A 25,491-nucleotide genomic window follows, 5' to 3' on the forward strand; every position below is an offset into this window, starting at 1 on the left:
ATCTCCAGAACTGTTGCATTAACATCGGAGAAACTCAGGAAATTCAGATTTGTAATGGAAGTTGTCACTAGACCATAGCACAAACACTGGAGCCTGAAGAAAAGTGTTCTTCAAAGACTTTGTGTTTTAAAGGTGCATGGCAAAAAGTATGGTTTTAAAACCTGTTTTTGAATGTGAAATTTTTCTCCTTGGAAAGCTGATGATCCTCATGAGTAGACTGTTACCTTGGAGCATTCACGAAGTAATGAGAATGATGGAAATGCCCGCTTTGAGTATTTTAGCAGCAGTAACTTATCCACACAGGGCTCTTTAATAAACAGTAAAATGTACCGACATGAGTATGAATCTATGATTCCACCATTAGAAAGTTTTGCATTTTACTGATCATATTTACTGTTGAGGTTTATTTTGCAAATTTAATATTATGTTTTGAAGAATGATACTTAGTTGTATACACATTTAAATGACTGGTTCCACTCAAAGTTAATGGATCAGATCTGACTAGGTAAGTGAGGTAGGCACTTTTGGGAGGATCATTTGTAGCTTCTCCAATCCTATTTAATGAGCTGGAAAAGCAATTTACTAGGTTTAATGTAGAGGTTGGAAAAAATTTATTCTAACCACCACCCCCCCATCAAACACTTTGTGCCTTGAGACCATAGCTTATTCACCTTGTAGGGTCTGGTACACTACCTTCTCTAACAATCCATTTTGATCTGTTGAAGATGTTGTTCTGTTGGAAAAAAGAATAGACTAAAGCTAGATTGTTTTAGATGCATAAACTGCATAAAGAGAGACATATGCCAGGCAGTCATTCACATTCTAGTATAAATAGCTTTATGGGGATATTTCTTCCTTTTAGAAAGGGAATTTTTATTTGGAATTATTGGAAATGGGTCTAAAATATATGGTGATCATTGTGCAAGTTTTTCCTGGTTGGGAAGATACTTTGTTGAAATTGTTATCACCAAAGATAGTCTTAGCTTGCCTTACAAATTTTCCCAAGAAAATTTATTATCCTATCATATTGTTGTCATTTCCAAAGAATACATTTTCTGACCAGCTTAAAATTGGTGAGTTGGCCACAATTATCCCACCCTTAATTTTACTGAGGGTTATCATCTCCAGGTACTATGCTAAACACATTCAGTACACTATCTTATTTAATCTCCACTGTAGCACAATGAGGTCTGTGCTACATAACAAGCTGTAAATTGTGCTTATTCTGCACTACAGTAAGCATTGGACATGCTGTGATTCATTTAATCTTCCTAACAGTTCTCAAATGTCCATGCTATAATTTCCCCATTTTACAGATACAGAAACTGAGATAACAGAGAGTATCTGAATTACTAAAGATCCCTCAGCTGGTAAGTCGTAGGACCATGATTTATGTTCAAGCATTCTAGCTTCAGAGTGAGCATTCTTAACCACAGTTGTATATGATGTTATCCTTATCAGTGAGGAAATGGAAGCACAGAGAATAATAACTTGCCCAAAGTCACATGGGCGATAAATAACAGAGCAGGGACTTAGACTCAGGCAGCCTATAAAACCACATAACCTGCAAAACTCATTCCTCATACCACCCTGCATGTCTTCTCTACTTTGACCACTCATTCCAAAGTCACACATGCCTGCTTCCAACCTCAATAAAGATTTCACTGTGGAACTTAAGAAACATTAACTATTGGAATAGAAAGGGAGGAAATTAGCTCTATCATTTATAATCTATCTTACTATCTAGTTTGCTTTAGCTCTGAATACATTTTGGACAGTGGTTTGTTGCATTCTCACTGAATTAATTGCCAGCACCAATGCCTTCTTTCTTTTTTGTGGGACCCTCGCCGGTGGCTGGGGAGCGAACGGCACTGCAGAGGCTGCGGACAGCCTCGCGGCCCAGCGCTCAACTGCTGCGCCACCAGGGGAGGCCCACCATGACCTTCTTAATCATCCCTAGAGCAGAGTGTCTTCATCTTTAATGACCATATGAATCACCTGATGCTCTTGTTAAAATGCAAATTCTGGTTCAATGGGATGGGGGTCAACCTGAGACCACATTTCGAGCAAGTTCCCAGGTGATGTTGCTGTAGCTAGAATATGATCCATGCTTTGAGTAACAAGCCTAGATCACTGAATTTTTTCAAACTGCACACAAAGATTTATTCTAGGACCAAGAGTTCAGATTGATAAAAGGGCATTCCCATAGATGGAAGAATGTTTATGGAGTTTAGGAGGATCAAATCTGGGCTGATGGGAATGGCTTGGGAGATAAGACCTGAGCTACACAGATTGTCAGGATTAGAAGGGACTTTAAAGGTCATGGTGTCCAGTCATCCCATTGATGTTTGAATCCTGTCAGATTCCTTTCAGGTCAGCTCAGCCTTTGAGTTAAAGAATTATCTATGATGAATGGAACTAAACATTCAATAGAAAAAGCAAATTGCAAGATGGCGCCTCATTTGCAGAAACAATCTAAGAGTGAAAAACTCAGAGACTGTGATGTCTTGTGCTTGTTCAGACACACATTTGCCTTCATAGTACATTTTCAGAGTCTGAATATTTATTCAAAAGCTTGTAAACCTTATCATCTTATAATGAAAATAAATGCACTCTAACAGAGAATCTGCTGGGAGTGCTTGTTCCCCCATGCATCTGCCTCCCACTACAGAATAAAGACTTTAATGCTCACTAGCAGGTGAGAAACAGACAGAAGACAGATGTTTGGGAGCTGGGATGTGTCTTGGCTACACTGACTATACATATGAGGGCGTTTGAGAAAACATTTTCAAAGATCAGGAATCATGGGACCATGATTGGTTTCTTTCCAGTATGATTTTACAACCCGTACCAAAGACATTCCTACCTGGGTCTTCTGTTTTGGACGGATGTCAGCTTCTCCTTTCTTTTCACTCACACTGTTGTTTAACAGTTTTCTGCTTTCTGTTTCAGGTGCCTGGGGAGAGCGACAAACAGTGGAAGGCAGCCCTGGTAGTACTGACTGAGAAGGACCTTTTAATCTACGACAGCATGCCACGGAGGAAAGAAGCTTGGTTCAGCCCAGTTCATACCTACCCGCTTCTTGCCACCAGGTAGCCTGGCCTTGTCTTTGGGCACGACGTGTTTGCAGTTGGAAACAACTTTTGATTTGTACAATTATTTCAACACATTATGTTACTGCTTACTCTTAGAACCATAGCCCCGAGCTTCTCCAGAATATAGCCACATATTTTTAGCCAGATAGAGGCATGATTGTTTAAGGCCAAACATGGGGCAACACAGGGAAAAGAACAACCTGCTTGCTTATCCATCACGAAGGGGTGGGGACATCTCTGAGATGGTCCCAGCCTCGCCCTCTTCCTGGATATCCCTGTACACCTGAGCTTTACATTTGTGTAAATGGTCAGAAGTGCAGGTTGAGTTATCCAGCCAGGGCTTTGCTTAGCGGCATAAAGAAGGTCTTATGGGAATGTCCCTCTGTGCTTTTTAAGGCTCTCTCAGCATCAGAGTCCCCATACAAGTTCTTCCTACAAAATGGGGCTGACTGTTTCTTAAGACCGTCAGTGCACATTTATTGTTTGTGTGAAATATGAGCCCAGAGGAGACTGACTAGAGGAAACCTACAGGGGCTAGACCCTGGTCTAGGTCACTTTAAATATAATAATAATATAAAAAGGGGCCTCCCTGGTGGTTCAAGTGATTAAGGCACAACCTATGAAGCTGCCCGCAGCCTCTACAGCACGAGTTTGATCCCCTGGCTGGCCAGGGAGCAACCCACATGGCGCAGCAGACCTCTCCTGACTCGCCCACTGCTCCCCTCAGCGGTGTGCTTCTGTTAATCTGCCTGTTCTGTTCCCCACTCTGTCTCTGGTGAATCCTCTAACACCCCACACCTCTGGTCTGTACCTCAGCTCTTGTACGCATAAATAAATCTTTAAAATAATAATATATAAAGAAAATTTCACAAATGTCATTTGATTTTGAGTCACTAAGGCTCAAAAACTTTGGCAAGGTAACTATTAAAGTATTATTGATATTTACAATAAAACTTCAATAACCAAGATCCAAACACCCTAAAATATTTCTGTGAGGACTCAAGCAATGCCATGGAGTCCATACAAATGCAGTCCAATCTCCGTCACTTTCTTCAGTTTATATCCACAGTCTTCAGCCAGGAGTATCAGCGGTGGACTTCAAACTCTTGGGAAGACTGAGAATAACTCTGCCTTAGATCTCTTTCCCCAGAAGTAGAACCAGACACCAGGAATAATGAGTGAGATATTTAGCCAGTGTTACCAGGGGAAACTGAGAAGGAAGTATGAGCACTAGACACAAGAGAGGAAGCAGAAAGAACTGGAACTAAGAGCTGCCTATACAACATGGCAGCCACCAGCCACTTGGTTATTTAAATTATTTAAAGTTAATTAAAAACTTGTAAACTCAGTTCCTCAGTCACACTAGCCACATTTCAAGTGCTCAGCAGTTGTGGCTAGTAGCTGCCATTTTGGACAGCACAGATCTGGAACATTTCCATCATCATAGAAAGTTTTATTGCACAGCACTACATCGGAGAGAGCATGGATGGCTGCATCAGAGTTTTACCTCATTCAGGCAAGGGATGCATGCTCTGGGGAGATGGATGCACAGAAACAGTCCTTAGCATCTGAGGAGCTTTGGGTACTGCACCAGAAGTGCCTGTTACAAAAATGTCACAAGCCACAATGATTCTAGGTTTGGATTGTGAGCAAAACACCTGAAGAACCCAACCTATTAAGACTCCATCCCACTTGGAAGTAGAAAATGGAAACCCCTGCAGCCTGAATTGTGCTCATTTGGAACAGAAGACAGCATCCAAAGAGCAGTGTCCATCATCGACATTTGAAAGAGACGCACCAGTGATTCCTGACCTCCCAAATCATTGCGCTTTTCCCAGTGAACTGCAAAATAAAAATTTATTATAAGGGCTATTAGCCTAATAAGTGATGATAATATTCAGCCTGTCCTCCTGACCTTGATCACCATCTGGTAGCCTGCGAGGCAATGCATGTCTAAGATGTTAAATTCACGCAAGGGATGCGTGCTCCCCTGGCGTCCATCAGAAGCCAAGGTTGCCTGGAGAGGTGTCATCTTGTAGGCTCTTCAGTAGGATACCAGGGGTGGGGAAGTCCTAAAGAAAGCCATGGCAGGGAACCCTTAAAAGCAAAGCACCCGTAAGAAATACTTCATCTCCTCGAGCTGCAGCCTGGAAAAGCAGGAGCTGGAGCTTCCACCCTACTTTTTCTCTCACTAGACCAGGGCTGACCCCCAGACTGATATCCCACCTCCCTCTCTCCAAGTCCTCAACTGCTAAGTGATTGAGGGCATAGTCCCCAAAGCCCAGAAGGAGGCAGATTCTCGTGAAATTGGTTTCCCTGAAAGCCTACAGCTTCAGTTCTGTAGGCAGCTTCCAAGGGTAAGTTTTTAAGCTTGTCTTGATCAGACCCTTAGTTTGATTTCTCTGTATTCTGCATAGCAGTAACACTATTTGGTATTTATCTTCCTCCTCTGACTTTTTCACTTTAGCATAATCCCTTCCAGCTCTATCCATGTTGCACACTATTGCTCTCATTTGCCAACTCTTTCTCGATTTGGGGGTCAGTAAGTACATTGACCATATTTTAGAAATAATTCTATCACAATGAAAACCTGTAACCAACTGAAAATGGTGGGTCATCATCATAACACCTTTAAAAAAGAAATCTTTTTAAAACTTACACTATTGGGTCCTCCTGGTGGCATGAGGGGTTAAGTGTCAACATTATAAAGCTATTGGCAGCCACTGCAGCACAAGTTCAATCCCCAGCCAGGGAGGTGACGCACATGGTGCAGCAGACCTCTCCTGTCATGCCTGCTGCTCCCCTCAGCAGTGTGTTTCAGTCAATCTGCCTGTTCTGCTACCCACTGTGTCTCCGAACCTTCTCCTTCAACTCTGCACCTCTGGCCTACACTCCAGTTCTTGTATGCATAAATAAAATATATCTTTGAAAAAAAGTATATTATCAGCAGCATATGAGCAAACAGAAAGTCTTAAAAAGCATCTCCTTTAAAAAAATTTTTTTAAACTTTATTTACTGGTAGAGAAGACAGATGACTAAAATGGATTTGACACAGGTGGGTTCACACTCCAGTTTTGCACTGTCATGCCCCAGTTGACAGGCTGTATAACATTGAGCAAATCACTTCTCTGATTCTCAGTTTCCTCATCTAAAAGCTGGGATCATAATATCTACTGCAGGCAGATTATTAAAATTAAAATAGGATGACTGTATTAGTCCGCACCGGCTGCCATAAAAATATTGTTGAGACGGTACAGCTTAAGCAATAGGTATTTATTTTCTCATTGTTTTAGAGGCTGGAAATCTGAGATCAGAGGGCCAGTGTGGGCAGTTTCTGGTGACCACATTCTTCCAAGTGTGTAGATGGCTGCCATTTTGCTATGTGTTCTTATCACTTTTGTGTGCATAAGTGTGTGGGGGATGGGCCAAAAGAACACGGTGGTGTCTCTTATTATGAGGGCACTAATCCCATTAGACCAGGGACCCATCCTTATGACTTCATGTAATCTAAATGACCTCCTATAGACCTCTATCTCCAAACAACTGAAACATTGGGCTTAGGGTTAGGGCTTTAACATGTGAATTGGTTGTGGGGAGCAGAATTCAATTCCTATGTACATGACATGTACAGCCTTATTAAGCATAGTTCCTGGCTCATAGCAGGACTGGACAACTGTCAGCTCCTTGTCCTTCCCCCTAGGGGTGCTGGGAAGCACTGTTCAGTTCATCAGACATAGTCCTCTCTCATGCAAGAACTGACTGGGACAACAGCCAGTAGGAAACAGATTTCTTCTAAATCAAGTTACTCCCTCAGACAGTTCAGAGTTGATTTGTTTATTTGTTCTTTTTTATTAAGCCCAGGCACATCTAATTTATATTTTTCTGGAAATGTAAATTTGATTGGGTTTCATGGCTGGGGCATCTGAAACACAACATGTTTCCAGTGCCCACCGCCCAAGCGGAGGTTTGCGGCGCTCACCTCTCCTGCAGACAAGCATCTGGGGGCCTTTGCGCTTCATCCTGGTGCATTTTAGAGCAGTGCGCTCAGAAAGTCTGCAAACATGTGGTCCTCTTAGCTCTGCTCATCTCTCAGCTTTTTATGAGTCCTTGGGAAAAGAATTTTTGCTTCGCCAAAGCTTATTTTATGTTGCTAAACATTTTTTTTAAAGAGGTAATCTTGTCCGTGTGGAGTGAATGTGTTGTTTTTATCACTGTCGTCATAATTGGCAAATGAGATAGGCCTACTGAGAGCCAGCATTAAGGTCACAATATTTCTGGAATTCTGGAAGAGGCTTAACCCAGAAATTCTGCACACCCAGTCCCAGGGGTTGGCTAAAGTTTGGGAGCAGAGTTTGTAGAGAGTGACGTGGCTTTGAGCCCAGTTTTCAGACCTGTGGGCCTGGAGAAGGATTTGGGGTGGTTCCAAATGAAGGCCTGATGAATACACGCTTCTCTCCTTTAGCATCACCATTCCCAGGGGACCAGAGGTGCTGCCTGTCCCCGCTCACCACTTTGGGTGAGCTTTGGTGCCTAAGGATCTACCCTGTTTATAAGCGCTAAAAGAAGTTGCTGCCTCAGGCCAGCCTCAGAAACTTTAGGGATGCTTTCTGCTGAGAAGACTTGGCCAGTTGCATTAGTCAAACATGAAATTACAATCAGCCTGTGGTTTTCGCACTAAGCCTGGGAGGCCTCTTCCTCCTCACCAGTAGAAAATGTTTTGTGGATAGTTCCTAGGGTGGCATAAACGGGACCTTTTCCTGGTATGAAGGGAGAGTGTAGACTTTGTAGTCATGTGGATCTGGGTTCAAATTCTGGACACTATTTGATCCTGGGCAGCTACTTGACCAAAACACAGCACCATGAATTCCTCCTTCACACCCGGAGCCCAGAATAGCAATTTTGAGCTACACTGTGCAGACCAAGTGAGAGCATGCATCAGGGCAGTGCTGCACGTGGGGAGTGTCCACCTTCCTCCCTCCGTATTACTGATGGCAGCCGACCATGAAAGGCCTTGAGGTCACAAATGACGTATAGAGGACAATCAGTTGTCTCTGGAAATTCACCCAGATAATTCCACTAAATACTCATGAACTGACTCTAATCTACATTGATGCTCATTGTCTTCTATTAAGTTGGTCTTTGCTCACGGTCAGCGTCCCTAAATCATAGCAACTCTCCAAGACCTGGGAGAGTCTAAGTTTCAACACCGTCTTTAGATGAAATATAGAGAAGATAAAGATAAGGCATTTGTCCTACTATTCTTGATGGAGGGCAGCGTGCAACTCCATCGGCCACTTCTCCTGCCCACACTTGGGTTCTTGTTAGTAATTTTACCCCGTCACTTCTTTCCTAGAGAGTCTGTTGATGCTACTGGCCAGTATTCGAGAGAATCAGAACCAGTTAAGGGATCTGACCAGTGGCTTTTTCCTCTTTCCTTCCTTTTTCTTTTCTCTGTGCGTGTGTGTGTGTGTGTGAGTGAGTGTGTGTGTGTGTGTGTGTGTCTTACACTGTGGCATCTGCTGGGAGATGCTAATTACAGCAATTAAGTAAAATGAGGATGTAATATTGCTTAGCAACCCAGTTACCTAATATGTAATTTTACTAATTTGGCTGAATCTGTGTGCTGTAACTGTTTTTGTTTTAATTAAGGATATTAATAATAATGTTTTCGTATGGAACATTTTATGCAACATTCTCTAACACCTACCCAGAATTAAATTAGTGTATATACATCCCTTATGAGACAGGTTTATTTAATTTTTCTCAAAACAATCAAGCAAAGGACTTATCTGAGGATGTAGGAAAATAACGTAGTCTCGTTCCTCAGTTATTGGGAGAGGGAGAAACATTTGTCCTGGCCTCCTAAAGAAATGAGCACATCTGTTGCCAACTTCCCCCAAATCTTGGACAAAATTCAGCTTGAAAGTGGGCCTATCGCATAGCCACACTGAACCTCATGAATCCACCATTCAGGACATTTGAAGTAATTTTAATGTATTTCATCCTTTTAAAAAAATCTGGGTCAAGGACCCATTTACATTGAATTCTTTAAATGCACACTGACAAATACTAACCATGAATGTGAAATCTTAATGGCTTTTGCTCTTTTTTTAAAGAAAATAGTCAATTTCTACCTCCAGACCAAAAAAGGTAACTCTGATTCCCTAACCAACCAAGTCACTATTAAAAACACCAGTTTCTGGGGCCTCCCTGGTGACGCAAGGGGTTAAGATGCAAACTATGAAGCTATCCACAGCCACTGTAGCACAAGTTCGATCCCTGGCCAAGGAGCTGCCCACATGGCGTGGCAGACCTCTCCTGTCCCTCCCACTGCTCCCCTCAGCAGTGTATTTCAGTCAAATCTGCTTGTTCTGTTCCCCACTCTGTCTCTGGTGAATCCTCTCACCCCCACACCTCTGGCCTATACCCCAGCTCTTGTATGCATAAATAAATCAATCTAAAAACAAACCCACACCAGTTGCTAAGAATGGATATGAAAAAAGAAAAAATAAATGTGAGGCTAGTCTAGACCATGTCATCCCAGTTACCTTTCAATATCACTTTTTTTCGAGGACGAATCTAGAATTTAGCATTTGGTGGATGTAAACCAAAATTCTTTGGATTTAGCATCAGCTACTGTTTTACATGGTTGAGGGACTAAGGGTGGAGGAGTCGTAATACCTCACAGCAGTCATTAATCACAAGCTTTTTGGCCAGTGTCCTCTCTGTAGTCTATATATTCATTTAGCCATTTCTTTAACAAACGTTTACTGAGAGTCTGCACTGTGCCTGGTGTTTTGATGCCAGTAAATAGGGCAAGAGATAATCCAATAAAAAGTTCTGCACCGATGGAATGAATGATGATGATGGTTCTCAGCATATATTCTGTGCCAGGCACTGTTCGATGTAGCACTCAGGTACTAACTCATGCCATCATCATATCACCTCCATGAGGGAACCATCTGATCATTTCCAGCTGGAGGAGTGGAGGATTAAGTACTATAGGAGGTTTAGCAAGATCCCTCAACTGGCAAGGAGCTGAACTGGATTATCTGACTCTCTGTCCCCTCCTCTCTCTCACTCCCTTCTCTTGCCTTACTCTCTCATATGATCAGGTCCCATTCATTTATCCAGTTGTCCCCACTCCTAGCTATAGTGGCAGGATTGACACAGAGCAGGTTTTCTGATCCAGTAGACCAGGGTGAAGGAGGAGAGAGTCCTGGAGTCCTCGGTGGCTTTTGCAGGCTTTTATTGGGATTTACCAGGTACACGGCAGGCAGGGGTGCTGCGGGGCCAGGAGGCTGGCAGGCCTCCCAGCTCCCAGCAAGTCTTCACTCTATCTGGGCTCTCCGGCGTTTACTGGTGGTCTCTGCTGCTCTGCTTTTCCTTCTGCTTCTGCTTCTGCTTCTCTTGGCTTCTGCTGGTGTCCCCCTGACGCCACCCTTAAATGCCCAGTCTTAGCCCAGGTTAATCCCATCTACCTATGCCCACACCCTACTCCAGGTGCCCGCCATCAGGCATGCATCCAGGACTGCAGGGTTCCGTCATCCATCCTAATGGCGGGAGGGCAGAAAAGCCTGATACTTTTTACTTACCCTACACTAGCTAACAGGAAATGTAAAATCTTGCTGGAGTTTGTTTATCTTCACATCCAGCCATGGAACTGCGTATCAGAATTTTGTAACCAGGAAACAAAGCCTGTCCTTGGGCGTCTCAAGCAGTTTCAGATAAAACTTAGAAATTGGGTGTGAATTGAAGCTTGAAGTCTGTCCCAAGGTGCCAGTTTTGTTTTTGGTTTTTTGTTTTTTTTTTCCCTAGCTGGGTATCTTCTCCTTGGAGACCACGTTTTCGTGGTTGCTGTAGTTTCATCCCAGCCAAGGATAAGAGACAGATGGTTATATTTTCAAGGATACACAAATAGCTTAAAATGTAAAAAATTGAAAGATAAATAATAGCTGTTTTAGAATCTCCCCCTGGGACTGCAGATCAGGAAAGATCTTTGGGAAGGATCTCGAGAGAAATGTAGAAAGATGGTCCCGGGCAGAGTGGGAGAAATGCAGGCAGACACAGTTTATCCTTAGTCTTATCTTTTCAGCAGTTCAAATGATGACTTTTGAGATCTTAATATGCATCTGGCATTTGCTTGGTACTTAATGTCCAGAATGTGGCTACAGTAATGGGTAGCAAAGCATGGTCTGCAAAGGAAAAGCCCATTAAGTGGCCTTTTCACTAGTCCCAAATTTTAAAATTGTGTGTGTGTGTGTGTGTAATTGCCCTGGCAAAACTGAAGTTAAAGCATGCATTCAAGCAGTTATTCAGCCAGGTTTCATTTTCTAGTTTTGAGGGTTTTATAAGGTAGGGAGCTACCTTATAAAATCAATTGAGAGATACACAAATTTCCTTGCCTGGAGGTCTTCGAGCCTTGGGAGATGAGGTGGTAATCTTTGTACGGTGGGGTAAATGGGTTGATGATGGTGTTGGAATTCCGGGGGAAGGGAATTTACGTTGAGATCATCCCATGCTTGGATTTGCGTTCCAGCAGATCGCTGTGCTGTCAACAGCAAGTGTATTCCCCGATCATCTTCTTACCCAGGAGCTGTCAAACTTGACCTTGAGCAACACGCCTTACAGGCTGGGCGCCACGAACCACCCGCGGGCTGCCAGCTCAAGCCATCTCAGCCCTGCTGGGAGTGCTCCTACTTTACCTTAGATCCCTAGAAGCAAACTTCTGCTCCAACTGAGTCTCCAAGGATAGGCCACACTGCCGGGATGGCTTTGATTGAACCACGGAGCCTCCAGGTGAGAACACTCAGCACTTGGGAAGTCCTTGATCTGCCTATGCTTGGCCTTCCCTACAGATGTCAGTCTTCTTTTCCACTCCTGCAGAATTTCTTCTTGCAGGAAAAAAAAAAATCTCCAAATTACGCTCTTTACGAATTATTCTGGAATATGTGACTGTTTTGATTATTGTCTTCCAATATCATGATATTTGTATGAACTATATTTCAGGATCATTGATTCCCTTTGTAATTCTATTTACAGTATGAATTTACATACACTATTCAGAGTAGGGGGCCGTAAGTTTCTTCACACTGCTAAAGGATTCTTGGCACAAAAAGATGAAGACATCTTCTCGCTTCAAGCTTGGTGCCTGGGACTGAAGGCTGTGTTTCAGGCATGGTCTGGTGAGTGCAGGGACGCACCAGGCCGTCACCTGCTTTCAGTCCTTTAGTACTGTTTAAGTCCACTTGAGTGTCATTAGCAGCTCTGGATGAAACCACCATCAACTACATTTCCACCAGGGGTTCTACATCCTGCCTCTCCCATTCTGGTTGTGTTATTTGTTTTGGGTTCCAACTACAGAGCTCGCGTCCTGATTCTGGGTCTTGTCTTCTTCCCAGTTTTGGGCCATTTGCCAATCTGATGTCCAGGTTCTTCACATCCTCATAAAAGCCATTGATAAAAATATTTAGCAGAATAGGTGTGAGGACGTGGCTCTGCCTCCATTGTGAAAAGGGCCAGTCCATAGCCACAGCTTCCAGATGTTAGGTGTTGAGAGCTGGACATGGGCTGTGTAGAATAACTCATCCAGACACATGCAAGAGGAACTCATCTCGTGTCCCACCACTGAGCTGCCGCTAACATTAAACAGCAAACAAAACATGCAAGCCACACTGTGTCAGGAGGGTATATTTTTAAGAATAATGTTGGTCCTTATACTAAAGATGAAAGTGAAAGATTTGGGTTCCTTTCTGTCTCACATAGCCTTTTTAAAAGTGCCATTTGTATAGCTTAGGGACAATTTTTTTTTCAAGATTTATTTATGCATACAAAAATTGGGGCACAGGTCAGAGGTGGGGGCTGGAGGATTCACCAGAGACAGAGTGGGGGAACAGAACAGGCAGACTGACTGAAATACACTGCTGAGGGGAGCAGCAGGTGAGACAGGAGAGGTCTGCTGCACCATGTGGGTAGCTCCCTGGCTGGATGGCAATCGAACTTGTGTTGCAGGGGCTGCAGATAGCTTCACAGTGCTGTGCTTAACCCCTTGCACCACCAGGGAGGCCCTTTAAAAAAAAAAAAAAAAAGATTCATGCTTAGGGAAAATTTTAAGAAGAAATAATAGTGAAGTCATCCATAAAATTCCTCAGCATTTTAATGAGCTGTTTGCAAGCACTCTTTTTACATAGTTGAATTGTGAATATAGAACTTCACACTGGCTGTGTAGGCATTTCCTCACATTACCCATGAACTTGTAAGTCACTTTCAAGGTTTGTGTAATACTCCATCTGGAGGATGTGAGACCATGTGCATGTGTCGCTGACGTACTTCACTTGATGTTAATTTGGGACAAGCACCCTTTTGTAGCCAGTACACACACTGGGAGTGGGAGATAATTTGCTTTTTTCTCAGAGTTTACATTAAATACCTCATGTTTCATTAACCAATATTGACACAGTCCAGAGAATACATAATTCAGCATGTCTGCTGTTCTTCAGAATAACCAACTTGTTCTTTAGTGTAAATATTAGGTAAGTCACACTTAGTTGAGAAATCCAATTTTCTTCTTCCCTTTTCTTTTCAATTAGAATTTGATGATGAGATGAGTAGAGGGGCATTCGGGTTGTTTCCATAGCTTGGCTATTGTGGAATAAGGCTACAATGAACCTGGGCATGGAGGTGGGGCAGGAAGGGGGAAAACATCTCTTTAAGATACTGATTTTGCTCCGTTCAGCTATTCCTGGAAGAGGGATTGTTGGATCACATGACCGCTCTAGTTTTTAATTTCTAAGAAACCACCATACTGTTTTTGATAATGGCTCACCAAATGACATACTCACCAAGAGTGTACAAAGCTTCCCTTTCTCCAGATTCTTGCCCACATTTGTTGTTTTCTTTTTTAAGATTTATTTTTATTTATACAAGAACCGGGGTACAGGCCAGATACATGGGAAGGTGAGAGGAGTCACCAGAGATAGAGCAGGGAACAGAACAGGCAGATTGGCGAAATACACCGCTGAGGGGAGCAGCGGGCGAGACAGGAGGGGTCTGCTGCGCCATGTGGGATTCTCACTTGCTGGCTGGTGGGGATCAAACCCGTGCTGCAGAGGCTGTGGGCAGCTTCATAGCACAGCACTCGACCACCTGCCTGTGCCACCAGGGGAGTCCCCTCTTGCCCACATTTGTTATGTTAGGAACTTCTCTATCTTCCAAGAATTTTACACAGGAAAGACTTCCATCAAGATTGTCTTCAAGTTGGCATTGCAAATCACCCCTCCCATGTAATTGCCACTTCGTAAGTTAAAGAAAGCTCCTCAGAGTTATACAACAAGCTTGTTGGTTGAAATTCAACAGGCTGCAATATGTTTTATTGCACTGATAATTTTGGCCTACAATATTTAAGCTGACCAGAGAAAATAAGCTTTTGGATTTCTTTTGTGCAGTTTTTAATCTAAAGGTAGCAGACTTGTTTGCTTAAGAAAATAATTCCCCCATCTACCAAATGAACAGGTCACATGAACTCTCTCTAGCAAGTGATAAAATGTTTCTTTCTGCATTAAAAGATAAGGTGGATCTGGCAAATACCTGGAGAGAAATAACATTTATTAAATTATACACAAAACCCTAAGAGAAGTAATAGTTACTAAATTATACTCATGTTATTCTGCAAATTATTGATATGAGCATCTCTCCCCAAAGGGGGTTGAGATCTGGGGAAGAGAGAGCTTGAGAGATGTGCTGAAAGGGGGCAAGTGAGAAGTAGGAGCTGGTGCCTCCTCAGAGTTTGCACCAAGTGACTGATTCCTCCTGCTTCAAGTCTGACCTTCCAGAAAATATTTACTATGCGAGTCATATTTTATGCTGAGCAGAGGTCCTGAAGTCAGTGTGAAAACCTGTGATAAAAATCCACTCTTGAAAATTCCTTAAATCTCCAATAATGTACAATTATCTTGCCAGTTCTTTAACACGCACACAGATTGCTCCTCCTTCGATGGAGTCCTGTGGTCATCAGCTTGCATGCAGGCTACTTGGAATAAAAATGTATGCCCAGAAGTACAGATGCTCCAAACAAGGAGACAGGAGGGAAATACAATGTATTCTCTTTCCCACCTCATGCTCACATTGGGACAAATATATGCCCAGGAATGGAACCGTGGGGGAAATATACACACAACTTAAAGCTTTCTCTCATTCACTTAATATTTGTTTTTGGCTGAGTGTGTATAGTTGAGTTTGTCTGGCTATAGTTGAAGTCATATTGTTCAGTTCCTTTGTGGACTGAGTCCAATGCCATGTTCATGGGCACTTTCTTAATTTTACTCTTCCATCGGTAAGCAACTACAAGAGATGGCAGGAAACCATGGTGAACATGAGGAGATAATGGATCCTTTGGTTCTAGATCAGAAACTTGAGGACTAATCACCCATTTGGGGACTTTGACCTGGTGCCACGTCAAGTGCATAAAATGGTTTCCTTTCAATGATTTCTCTCTTTCTCAACAGGCTGGTCCATTCAGGTCCAGGGAAAGGATCACCCCAGGCTGGCGTGGACCTTTCCTTTGCGACACGAACTGGAACCAGGCAAGGAATTGAAACACATCTCTTCAGGGCAGAGGTCAGCAGGGACCTCTCACACTGGACAAGGAGCATAGTCCAAGGTTGCCACAACTCTGCCGAACTCACTGCTGAAATCACCACAGGTGAGCATGGCCGGCGATGGGTTGTTTACAGGAAGACCATCCTCTACTCTGGCCTCAAAGTAGTTTCCATTACTGGCCTTTGGGCTACTAAGAGTCTAGCAAGAAACTGAGATTCCTCTAAATTAATGTACTGTGTGATCTACTGGAGATTTTGGTTGTGGAAAACCTTACCCTATCATCATGTAAAAGAAGTTAATGACTTGGGTAATTAGATGTCATTGTCCTACCTATCACTTTGGAGGCTTTCTGAAAGCATGGACTTGAAGGCACAAACTGGTAGAGTTCTTGTTATAAACAAGAGAAATAGATTCTGAGTAATTTATCACAAAATAAAATTTTTCAAAATATGTCAGGTAGCTCACAAAACTGATCAGAAAACTGGAGAACCAAACTCTGAAGAACAGAATGAAAGGCATTTAGCTGCAGAAAGTAGAGAAGAGTCCCATAAACTGAACTCTATTGGGACAGCAAAATGATGAGGCTATTGATAGGCTGACCAGACAATAACAAAGAGTTGTGTGAACTGAGTTAGCAGGGTGGCAGAAGAGAAGAAATTATGGAAATGACGAAAAGTGCAAGTGCAACAGTTACAAATGGAAAGATGCCTCCAGAGAGTTAGGGAAAGGGGCTGATGTTGTAATCAGAACTTCAATTAACTCTATAATGTGTTCAATTTATCCTGTGTAGATTGAGAACATCTTCAGATAACCGATTCCATTATGGAAAGGCCATGAATACCTTTTGAGGTCAACTAGAATTAAAAGTAATTACTATCAGTTCATTTGGAATAGCCAATGGCAGAGCTTTGAAGTTCAAACATAGAGGAAGGAAAACAGCCCAACATGGTTGAAGCACAGCTGCCCACATTCTGCAGGTGGAAGAAATGAAAAATTGCAAAAATGAGCTTTCACGATAAAGTCATGCACACACCTGTGCCTCTTGTCCCTGGTCATCCATGTCACATCCATCCATCTGGAAGGAGGCAAGGGTCTAAGATTTCCTGTGGGGCTTGCTCAGAGGACGCGTATACCTGTTAGAGAACACTGGTGGGAAGGACCAGCCTTCGGTATAAGTTGCAGGTGCCCATGGTTAATCGGAGGCAGGGCTTCAACGAGAAGGCGGGGCTTCACCAGAAGTTTATTGAGAAGCCACCTGACTGTGAGCAGTTGGAGATTCCTATTTCCTTCCTCAATCTTGGAATCATCCCCCCTCCCTATCCTTACCACTCATGAGGGAGGAAAGTAAAAAACTCTTTGCCAAGTTCCTCCCTATATCCTAAGCACCAGGGTGTAAGAATGATAAATGGCACAGAGAAGAAAGAACTCCAGTTATGAAATCTAAAAACCACCTGGATGGCGACCACTTCAAAACCTTCAGCATTGCTGTAACAGTAAATTAAGGTCTTGCTTCAGAAGTTTGTGCCAAGGTGAAATTCAGTTGGGCTTATAAAACTAAGCTGAGCTAATGATGGCAGAGTAAACAATAAAGCCTTTACTCTTACTCCTCCCAACCCCCACTCCCAGCAAAGAAAATATCTGGTTTCCCTAAAGAACCTTAAGATGTATCTGAGAGCTGGGGCCAATTTCCTTGCCAGGATCGGTTAAATGTGGTGTTTTGTAAGGGGGGAAAAAAAATCCAATCTAATACTTAATAACCTTTTCCAGAACTCTTTGACGCAGCCACAGGATGGCATAGAGCAGGATATCTATGACCCAAGCAGACGGGTGGAGGAGAATTCTGGAGACCTCGGTGGCTTTTTCAGGGTTTTATTATCAGGTACATGGCAGGCAGGGGTGCTGGGGGGACAGGAGGCTGGCAAGCACTCCAACCCCCAGCAAATCTTGATGCTTACTGGGCTCTCCAGCATTCTCTCGTGCCCTCTGCTTCTCTTCCCATCTCACGCTTGTTCTTTTGGTCGTTGTGTTCTGGTGGTTCTGTTGTTCCGCTGGTGTCCCCATAACACCGCCCTTATAAGCCCAATCTCTCGGCCTAGGTGTACCCACCTACACATGCCCACACCCCACTCCAGGTGCCCACCATCAGGCATGCATTCAGGACCACAGGGATCCATCTTCAATCCTAATGGCAGGAGGGCAGAAAAGCCTGACATCATTTACCCTGCAACAAGTCTTCCTAAACAGGAACTCAGATTTGGTGGCAGTCCCCTGTCTGGCTCATAAGCCTCAAGTGCTGGTATCTTTTCCTAAACACAAGGACCTCAGATTAAACATTTGTCCCAACCTCATCAAAAGGCCTCAGTTCCTTTTAATGAGAGGGCACCTTGTGGGTACCACCCGGAGTTCCTGATGCCACACCTGACACCCACCCACAGCAGCAGCTTTCCAGGACCCCAACTTGTCAGGCACCAGGGAAATATAAAAGTGCTCCTTTCTGTGTACAAAATGAGTTTCGTTCAACTTAAAAAAAATAAATATGAAATTATTTAAGTCTTCACACTTAACTCTTAGGTAAGTGTTACATTGATCAAGCTTGTTAATGTAACTGGAAATGCTGGCTTTTTTTTCACCAGGTGGTAGACATGGCATTGATTTTGCATGTATTTAGGGGGTATGCGTGTCTGTGTGTGTGATGATGATGATGATGATGATACAGAGGTTAATTATTCTAAATCAAATGTCAGGCTTTCCCGGATTGAGGCAAGGCCATTGGAAGGCAGGTTCACCAGTTTGTTCCCAGATGCTGAGAAAAGCACAAAAGCACAGAGAAAGTGCAGTAAATCCCAGGAAAAGGCATTTCTTTCCATTCACTTCTTTTAGTGTCATGGTGCAAGTTAAATCACGGTACAAGTAAAATCTATGTAAGAAGAATATTTGCAGATACAACGACTGATTTTTAACTTTAGAAATTTGTGTCTGTTCCCTGGGAGACGGAGGAGAATTGAAGTGTTAAGTGCTCGGGAACTAGAATAACTTCCATTTCTCATTCCTCCTCTGTGTCTCTCCCTCAGCGTGCACCTACAAAAACCAGGAGTGCCGTTTGACCATCCATTATGAGAATGGATTTTCTCTAACCACTGAACCACAGGAGGGTGCCTTTCCCAAGACAATCATACAATCTCCTTATGAGAAGCTGAAAATGTCTTCAGATGATGGAATCAGGATGCTGTATTTAGATTTTGGAGGCAAAGATGGAGAGATTGTAAGTGTACTTGTCTTTCAATGTTGTGATTTTCAGCTGTTCATCCCACATACCTGTAATGATTTGCAAACATAATGTTGTCTCACATTCTTTAACATTTGACTATTAAATAATTTGCAGATTCACATCTTATTTGATCCTTGAAAAACAGGATCCAGTGATTTCAAAGCTCTTTACTTTGGTCTCATTTCCTACTAAAAATATTACATAAATATTTGAACCAAAGGAAAGAATCCTTTACAATGTCAGCATGCAATTCTTATCATGTAGAGTCCTGCAGGTTTCTGTATTACACAGTCCTGGCCTTCGGGAAGGCCTTCCAGGAGCAGACAGAAAAGAGTGAGAAGCAAAGGAGCTGGATCAGGGACAGGACAGAAGGGCCAGGCAGGAAGCAAAGAGAAATCTGTTGACTCTACATGAGTGGAAAGAGGGTCAAACCAGGGCATGGTTTTTGGCTAAGACAACTAATGCCCAACAAAATTAGCAAATTTGTCAGTTAACATTTACACTTCTTGTATCAGTGCACGCCACCCATGTATTTCAGCTCACGATTTCCTGTGATCCTTAGTGCCTACCATGGTGGAAAAAGTCTATTTCCTCCGTTTGACAGAAGGGTGAGAATGGCACATTCTCCTACTTGCTCACAAGTGCAGCTCCTGACATTTCTCAGAACGACGTGGTATGTTGTTTCAACTGTCGAATATAGAACTTCAGAGAGGACCTTGATCTTGTACTAACTAGTCTCATTAGTTACTAGTCACTAGGCTAGTCAGCTAATATGGGTTGACTTCATCTTGATAAGAAAAATGGGGAATATGGAGAATGCAGAGAAAAGTCTCAATGTTAAAGATCCAGTCATTTCCATCCAGCTACTGCCTTCCATAATCACTGCCCCTTAGCCCTTCCAATCTCTCCACAATTACTTCAGTCATTTCTCCTGTGGGACTTTATTGATAATTCTCTCAGGGTATCTGGCAGAGGCTGATGGACTACACTTGAATGAGTGTTGGGGCCTCAATCTCCAGCATCGTTGTTCCAGATGTTACAGCACTGCTGGCTCCAGCACCTGGGACTTCTCACCATGAGCCCACAGGCAGTCTCGAGGAAGCCCCCAGCCCAACAGCTGTCCCTGTAGCTAACAATTGATCTAATTGGTGATTTCCAGCCAATTGTCTTTCTATCCTTGAAGTGAATCCATGGAAGTTTAGATTTTGTTGTTATTGCTGCTGTTTACTTACGCATTTCAATCAGTAAGTCCAGCCTGAAGCATCAGTTTGGAAACACAGAAGTGATCTGAAAATCCAGTTTACTAAGAATACTTCTAGTTCAGTTGCTTGCTCTATCCATCACTCAATTGTGTGGGTTTTTTTCCCCCAAAAGGTGACTACTCCCTAGCAAAGTGGAAAAGAACAAGAACTGCCTTTCCCTTGGCTTGAAAATTTAAGGCTATTTTTGCACAGGAGGAAAAGTACTTACGTCCAAATTTCAGCCTTTCTGCCTGTAATTATGACCTGATGTGGAAGATTTAGGAAGGACTAGTCTTTTGCTGCCAGTACATTAGGCTGATGACACTACTCCCTCACTGTCTAGTTGAGCAACCCCAAAAGGCAGATCTCAGGCCTTTCCCAGATGATAGAAGGGAGCAGACCTGAGGTTTAGGAAATGCAGTACATCGAAAGTTAGTTTGTGAGTCTATAACTCCCATCGTCTTGGGCCGATCCTTTTACTTCTTTATACCCGAGTCTCCTCGATCATAAAATATAGTGACTAAGTCAGCTTTAAGTATACTTGCAAAAGTTGCAATCCATGTTAAAGAACTAGAATATTATAGGAAGCCCTGAATATGGTGTCAGGGTGCAAAATAATCCATTTTGGGCACTTCTTGGGCTAGATGAGTAATTAAAAGAGCATGAGATGGGTTAACAAAAGAAAAACATGAATTTAATAATGTATTTATAGGGAATTCACATAGTTGTAAATTCTAAAGAATAATGGAGCAGTCCAGGAATATTTATCCTGTGGTTTAGGATCTGGGGCCTCAAGAACAGAGAGGAGGAGACAAGAAGGGAGTGACCTTATCCTTACTCTTAGAGCATGTTTACGGATAAACCCAGAACTGGATGACACCCCCAAACCAAATTCTTCTAGGCCCTAAAATGGAGAGAAGTGATCGCTTCTTCAGTTAGGAAAAGGGCAGAAGTTTAGGACATGATGATCTCTTTCCCTCTGCTTTCAGCATCTTCACTGCTCTCACTGAGACAATCTATTCTTTGTGTAATGGTAATAGACCCCTCACAGCTATCAGGGCCTTCCTTGGCCTCTGGTTCCTGTACCATGGAGAGGAGAGGCCTGTTCTGGGCTTATGGAGAACTCCATTTGGGGGGACTGACCGCACACTGGTATCAAATAGACCTGCCGGTGAGTTCACTTTCTCCTGACTCTAAGATCTATGATCTCAGAAAACTTTGTAACTTCTCCAAGTCTCAATTTCCCATATAAAATCTAGAGATAGTGCCTTCCTGGTGATGCAAGGCGCGAGTTGCAGCACTAGGAAGCTATCCACAGCCACCTTCTCCCCTCAGCAGTGTATTTCAGTCAAATCTGCCTGTTCTTTCCCCACTCTGTCTCTGGTGAATCCTCTTACTCCCCACCCTCTGCACCTCTGGCCTATACCCCAGCTTTTGTATGCATAAATAAATAAACCTTAAAAAAAACCCTAGAGATAATAGGATACTTGTTGGGGAGGTTCGGGAGGGGGTTTTGGGTGAATTAAATAATATTGTGCATAGTAAACACAGCACAGTAGCTGGTTCATGGTAAGTACAATGTAGATAGTATATGTTCTGGTTGTTATTCCCCAATAGTATCATCATAACAAAATTAGAGACAGCAGATGAGAATCAGGAGCTCCTCCCATTCTCCTACTTTAGGGCAGTAGTGAGTGATATCAGGTGATAAAAAATTCAACCTGATTACCATGCTGTGATCTTTAGCAACACACGAGAAGGATGAGGCTTTCGAAGGGGCCTTAACAGACGTCTGATGTACATGCTTATCACAGCTAAAGAGGCCGGGACTCTGAAGCCACAGCTGCTTAGCAGTGTGGGGTCTGTGTTTTAGTTTGCAAAGAATTTTCCCATACAACAGCATCTCATTGAATGCCCCAATTACCCCGTTGAGTGGGGTAGGCCCTGGGAAAAACTGTAAGCAGCTTGTCCAAGAGGGCACATCAAAAACATTAGAACCAGGACTTGAAGCTCATCTGCCGATGTGAAATTTAATAGCGTTTTATGCTGTAGCTAATTCAAGATAAATAACATCATTATGGTGATACCAAAACTAAATTGTTTAGACAAAAAGTAACATCAATATTTATACTATTGGTATATAAAAATTGCACAGAACCTGTTTTGGAAGGATAGGAGATATAAAGAATAAATTCAAAGTGGTTGTTGTTTTTTTAAATCTCATTGGGGGGCAAAGATGGAAAAACCTAATTGCTCCAGTTAACCAAAGGCAGAAAGTGCACCAAAACGTTTGATGTGTAAATCACTCTTCTGTACAACACAATCATTTAAAATCTCTCATGTTCTTTTTTTTTTTTTTTTTTTTTGAATTTCAGCAACTGGACCTTCATTCCTGCCCGAAGCCAGTGGTTTTCATCATTCACTCATTCCTGTCAGCCAAGATCACAAGATTGGGCTTGGTGGCCTGAATGGAAGGACAACTTGCCTTTCAGAAAGGGAAGTTTGTGAGACTGTCAGAAAGTGAAACACCAGACCCCTTTTGCAGTGAGCCCTGCTCCCGATGTAGCATGCCACCGGCAGCTTTAGCTCCCCAGCGTCCTGTGTAGCCACCCCAGACTCCTCTGTCAGCTTCACCAATGACAAGGGGCTTCCCTAAGAAAGCACCACAATAGCAGAATAAAACTGTCTTTATAGAACAGTGAAAGTGTAAAGAGGTGAGAGCAATTGGAAATACAACATAGCTTTCAACTAATCACAATCAAGGACATGAGCATTAGAACAGCATGTACAGATCTTAATCATCCTCGTTTCTAGGCAACTGGTTCACCCAGGTAAGCAAGGCTGAACAGATGAGGCATGGACATTTTTACACACACATACACACACCCCAATTACAATGATCTCTTGTTTTATTGTGATTGATTTCTTCTAATTGAGTTGATTTTCACTGGTTAGGAAAGAAAAGTATTGCAAATGGAAACCTACCTTTTATTTAAGTACAAAGCAGCTGTTACTTTTTCTTAATGAATTATCTTTCAATGATGTAGAATGATTCTAAAGTGTTCTCATTAGCATGAGCGGGAATTAAATAAAGCACCAAATACCGATCTGAGCTGTAAGCTGGTAGAATCTGAGCCAAGGTAAACTGCTTAAATTGTAAAGCTTCCCTGAAGAGTAGTATGCATGAAAGATGATTAATTCTGAATTGGACTCACACCAAGGTCTGCTAGCCAAGACTGATAGCTTTATTTATAGAAAGCAAATTATGGATATTTCTTAAGATTGTCATATATATGTATATGTATGTGTGTGTATATATATATATATATAAAGGTACATACACATATGTATCTCTATATATAAATGCATGGAGTTAACTATTCCCATCTCATGATTTTTAGTGGAGGTACTGAGCAATTTGATCCTTGCTTCTGCCTATGCTTGTATGCATGCATTTTCAAACAAGTAATAGAGCAGGCTCATATATGGATGATGCTGGGTTTTACACACACACACACACACACACACACACACACATTTTATATATATATATATATATATATATATATATATATATATTATAGCCCTAGCACTATAATCAAAACTATTGATCACATCTGCAGCTCTTGGAATTCCAGGGAAATAATATAATGACCTGATATTTTTCTACAAGAATATTTTCAGACACCATAGAGCACATTACTGATTTAAAGCTTTGCTCTTTTATCTTTCAAAATGAATTCACTAAAAATACACCTATTATTTGATTTTCAAGTCACTTTCCTCCAACCTTGAAAATTCTAGAATCTCTGTTAACATGTAACCCTTCTTTTTCCTTTAGTTGATAGACAAGATATTCAGGGTTAGAATTGTGTGTTTTTCCAGAATCGTATTTTAGCAAATACCTATGCAAAGAGCTTTAATAAGTGAAGCTGTTTAAAGGAATATGATTTTACTCATTCAGACGTGTGTTTATTGAGTTGCAGTTTTATTTTCCATCAGTGTTTCCCTGAAGTGTGTATCATGCAAGACTAGTTCCAGAGGGCCTTGATTGTGTGGTGTTTGTGGCCAGGGTGTGGAAAAAGAAGTCTGGTGATAAAAAGTGTTTGTTAAATACTGAGTTTTAAATGTTAAACAGGTTTCATGATTGCAAGCCTCCTCAGACTTTTCATGTACATTGTGATTTTTCAAGGGGAGATCCACTGAGCCATCCTTATGCTTACCTGCAGAACCCCTTTCTTCCAAAGCTAGTGTTTAAAAAAACACACTTCGGAAAACAGAGCTGGGACTCGGATTTGTTTGTTTCTTTGTTTCCTATTTTGAAATGCTAAAGAGTGAAGTCCAAGCCTGAACATTGTAGGAAAGCTTTGATGCATTTGTAAATTATACTGTACTCTTTCATTATATATTTTCAAAATCACTGGAATGTTGTATACAAGAGAATTATACTTATGTATTGTAAATAACATTAAAATTCATATATTAATGCTAATAGTTTAATTCAATAATATGTAATCTAAGGTGCTCAGTACTACATAAAGTATGAGTTAATTACTCATAATTAAGTCACAAAGATCCTATTATATATTTATAGACAAATTAAAATGATCAAAATTCCAATATCACTTCTCTATCCCTGAAGTTTTAGACTGATTAATATCTGGGTGGGGTCAACAGAAACTACATTCTCCACATTTATAAAAATTTAATTTAAATATTTATATTTTAGAAAAATACATTTGAATAAAGTTAATGCATTTTCTGAATTGAAATGTGTTCTTAGTAAGAAATAGAAAATTTTACTAAGAGAATTGTGTTTATGAATCATTTTTTTCCTCCAAGTTAAAGTGCATCGGATCAGAGAGTCTATGATAAATCAATTTCAAATACTCATTCTGAATTGAGTAAGTTACAAGACTGTAACTGCAGATCTTACTCTTGCCTTGATGTGTTATAAATGTTGTGATTGGTACAAACTCTACGTCTGGATTGTGCCCGGGTGCAGTCATCAAATCAGCAGTCACTTGGGGAATTTATTTTTGTCCAGTTAGCTCTGTACTTAAAGCCCATTTCTTATTTGAATCAATGAATTATTAAATTTAGTGTCTGTCCTTTATAGGTGAACCAATGCAATGAATGATGCTTTCATCTGTTCTCAGAGGGCGGCTGCCCACTTGCTAGTATATGTGGTTAGGAGAGCCCTTTGGTATTATGACATGGTTAGAGCACCCAGCACAGATTTAAAGGAGGCCAGAAAGAAAACAGAGAAACAAAACCATAAACCTATTCT

The 25,491-nt window shown here is 41.9% G+C and overlaps 1 protein-coding gene across 1 annotated transcript in view; it reads left to right on the top strand.

Moving 5' to 3' along the window:
• SNTB1 (syntrophin beta 1) overlaps window positions 1-22,669 on the top strand; it is a gene marked incomplete at both ends in the record, with an annotated part of 202,597 nt that extends 179,928 nt beyond the window's left edge. Inside the window, 4 exons of the mRNA XM_084230764.1 lie at window positions 2,953-3,092; window positions 15,599-15,795; window positions 18,764-18,954; window positions 22,577-22,669. Coding sequence (XP_084086890.1) covers window positions 2,953-3,092; window positions 15,599-15,795; window positions 18,764-18,954; window positions 22,577-22,669 — 621 coding nt within the window. The remainder of the gene's footprint in view (window positions 1-2,952; window positions 3,093-15,598; window positions 15,796-18,763; window positions 18,955-22,576) is intronic.
• Window positions 22,670-25,491: the final 2,822 nt, after the last annotated feature.

Source organism: Talpa europaea (genome assembly GCF_964194135.1).
Source record: "Talpa europaea genome assembly, chromosome: 3".
NCBI classification, from domain to species: domain Eukaryota; kingdom Metazoa; phylum Chordata; class Mammalia; order Eulipotyphla; family Talpidae; genus Talpa; species Talpa europaea.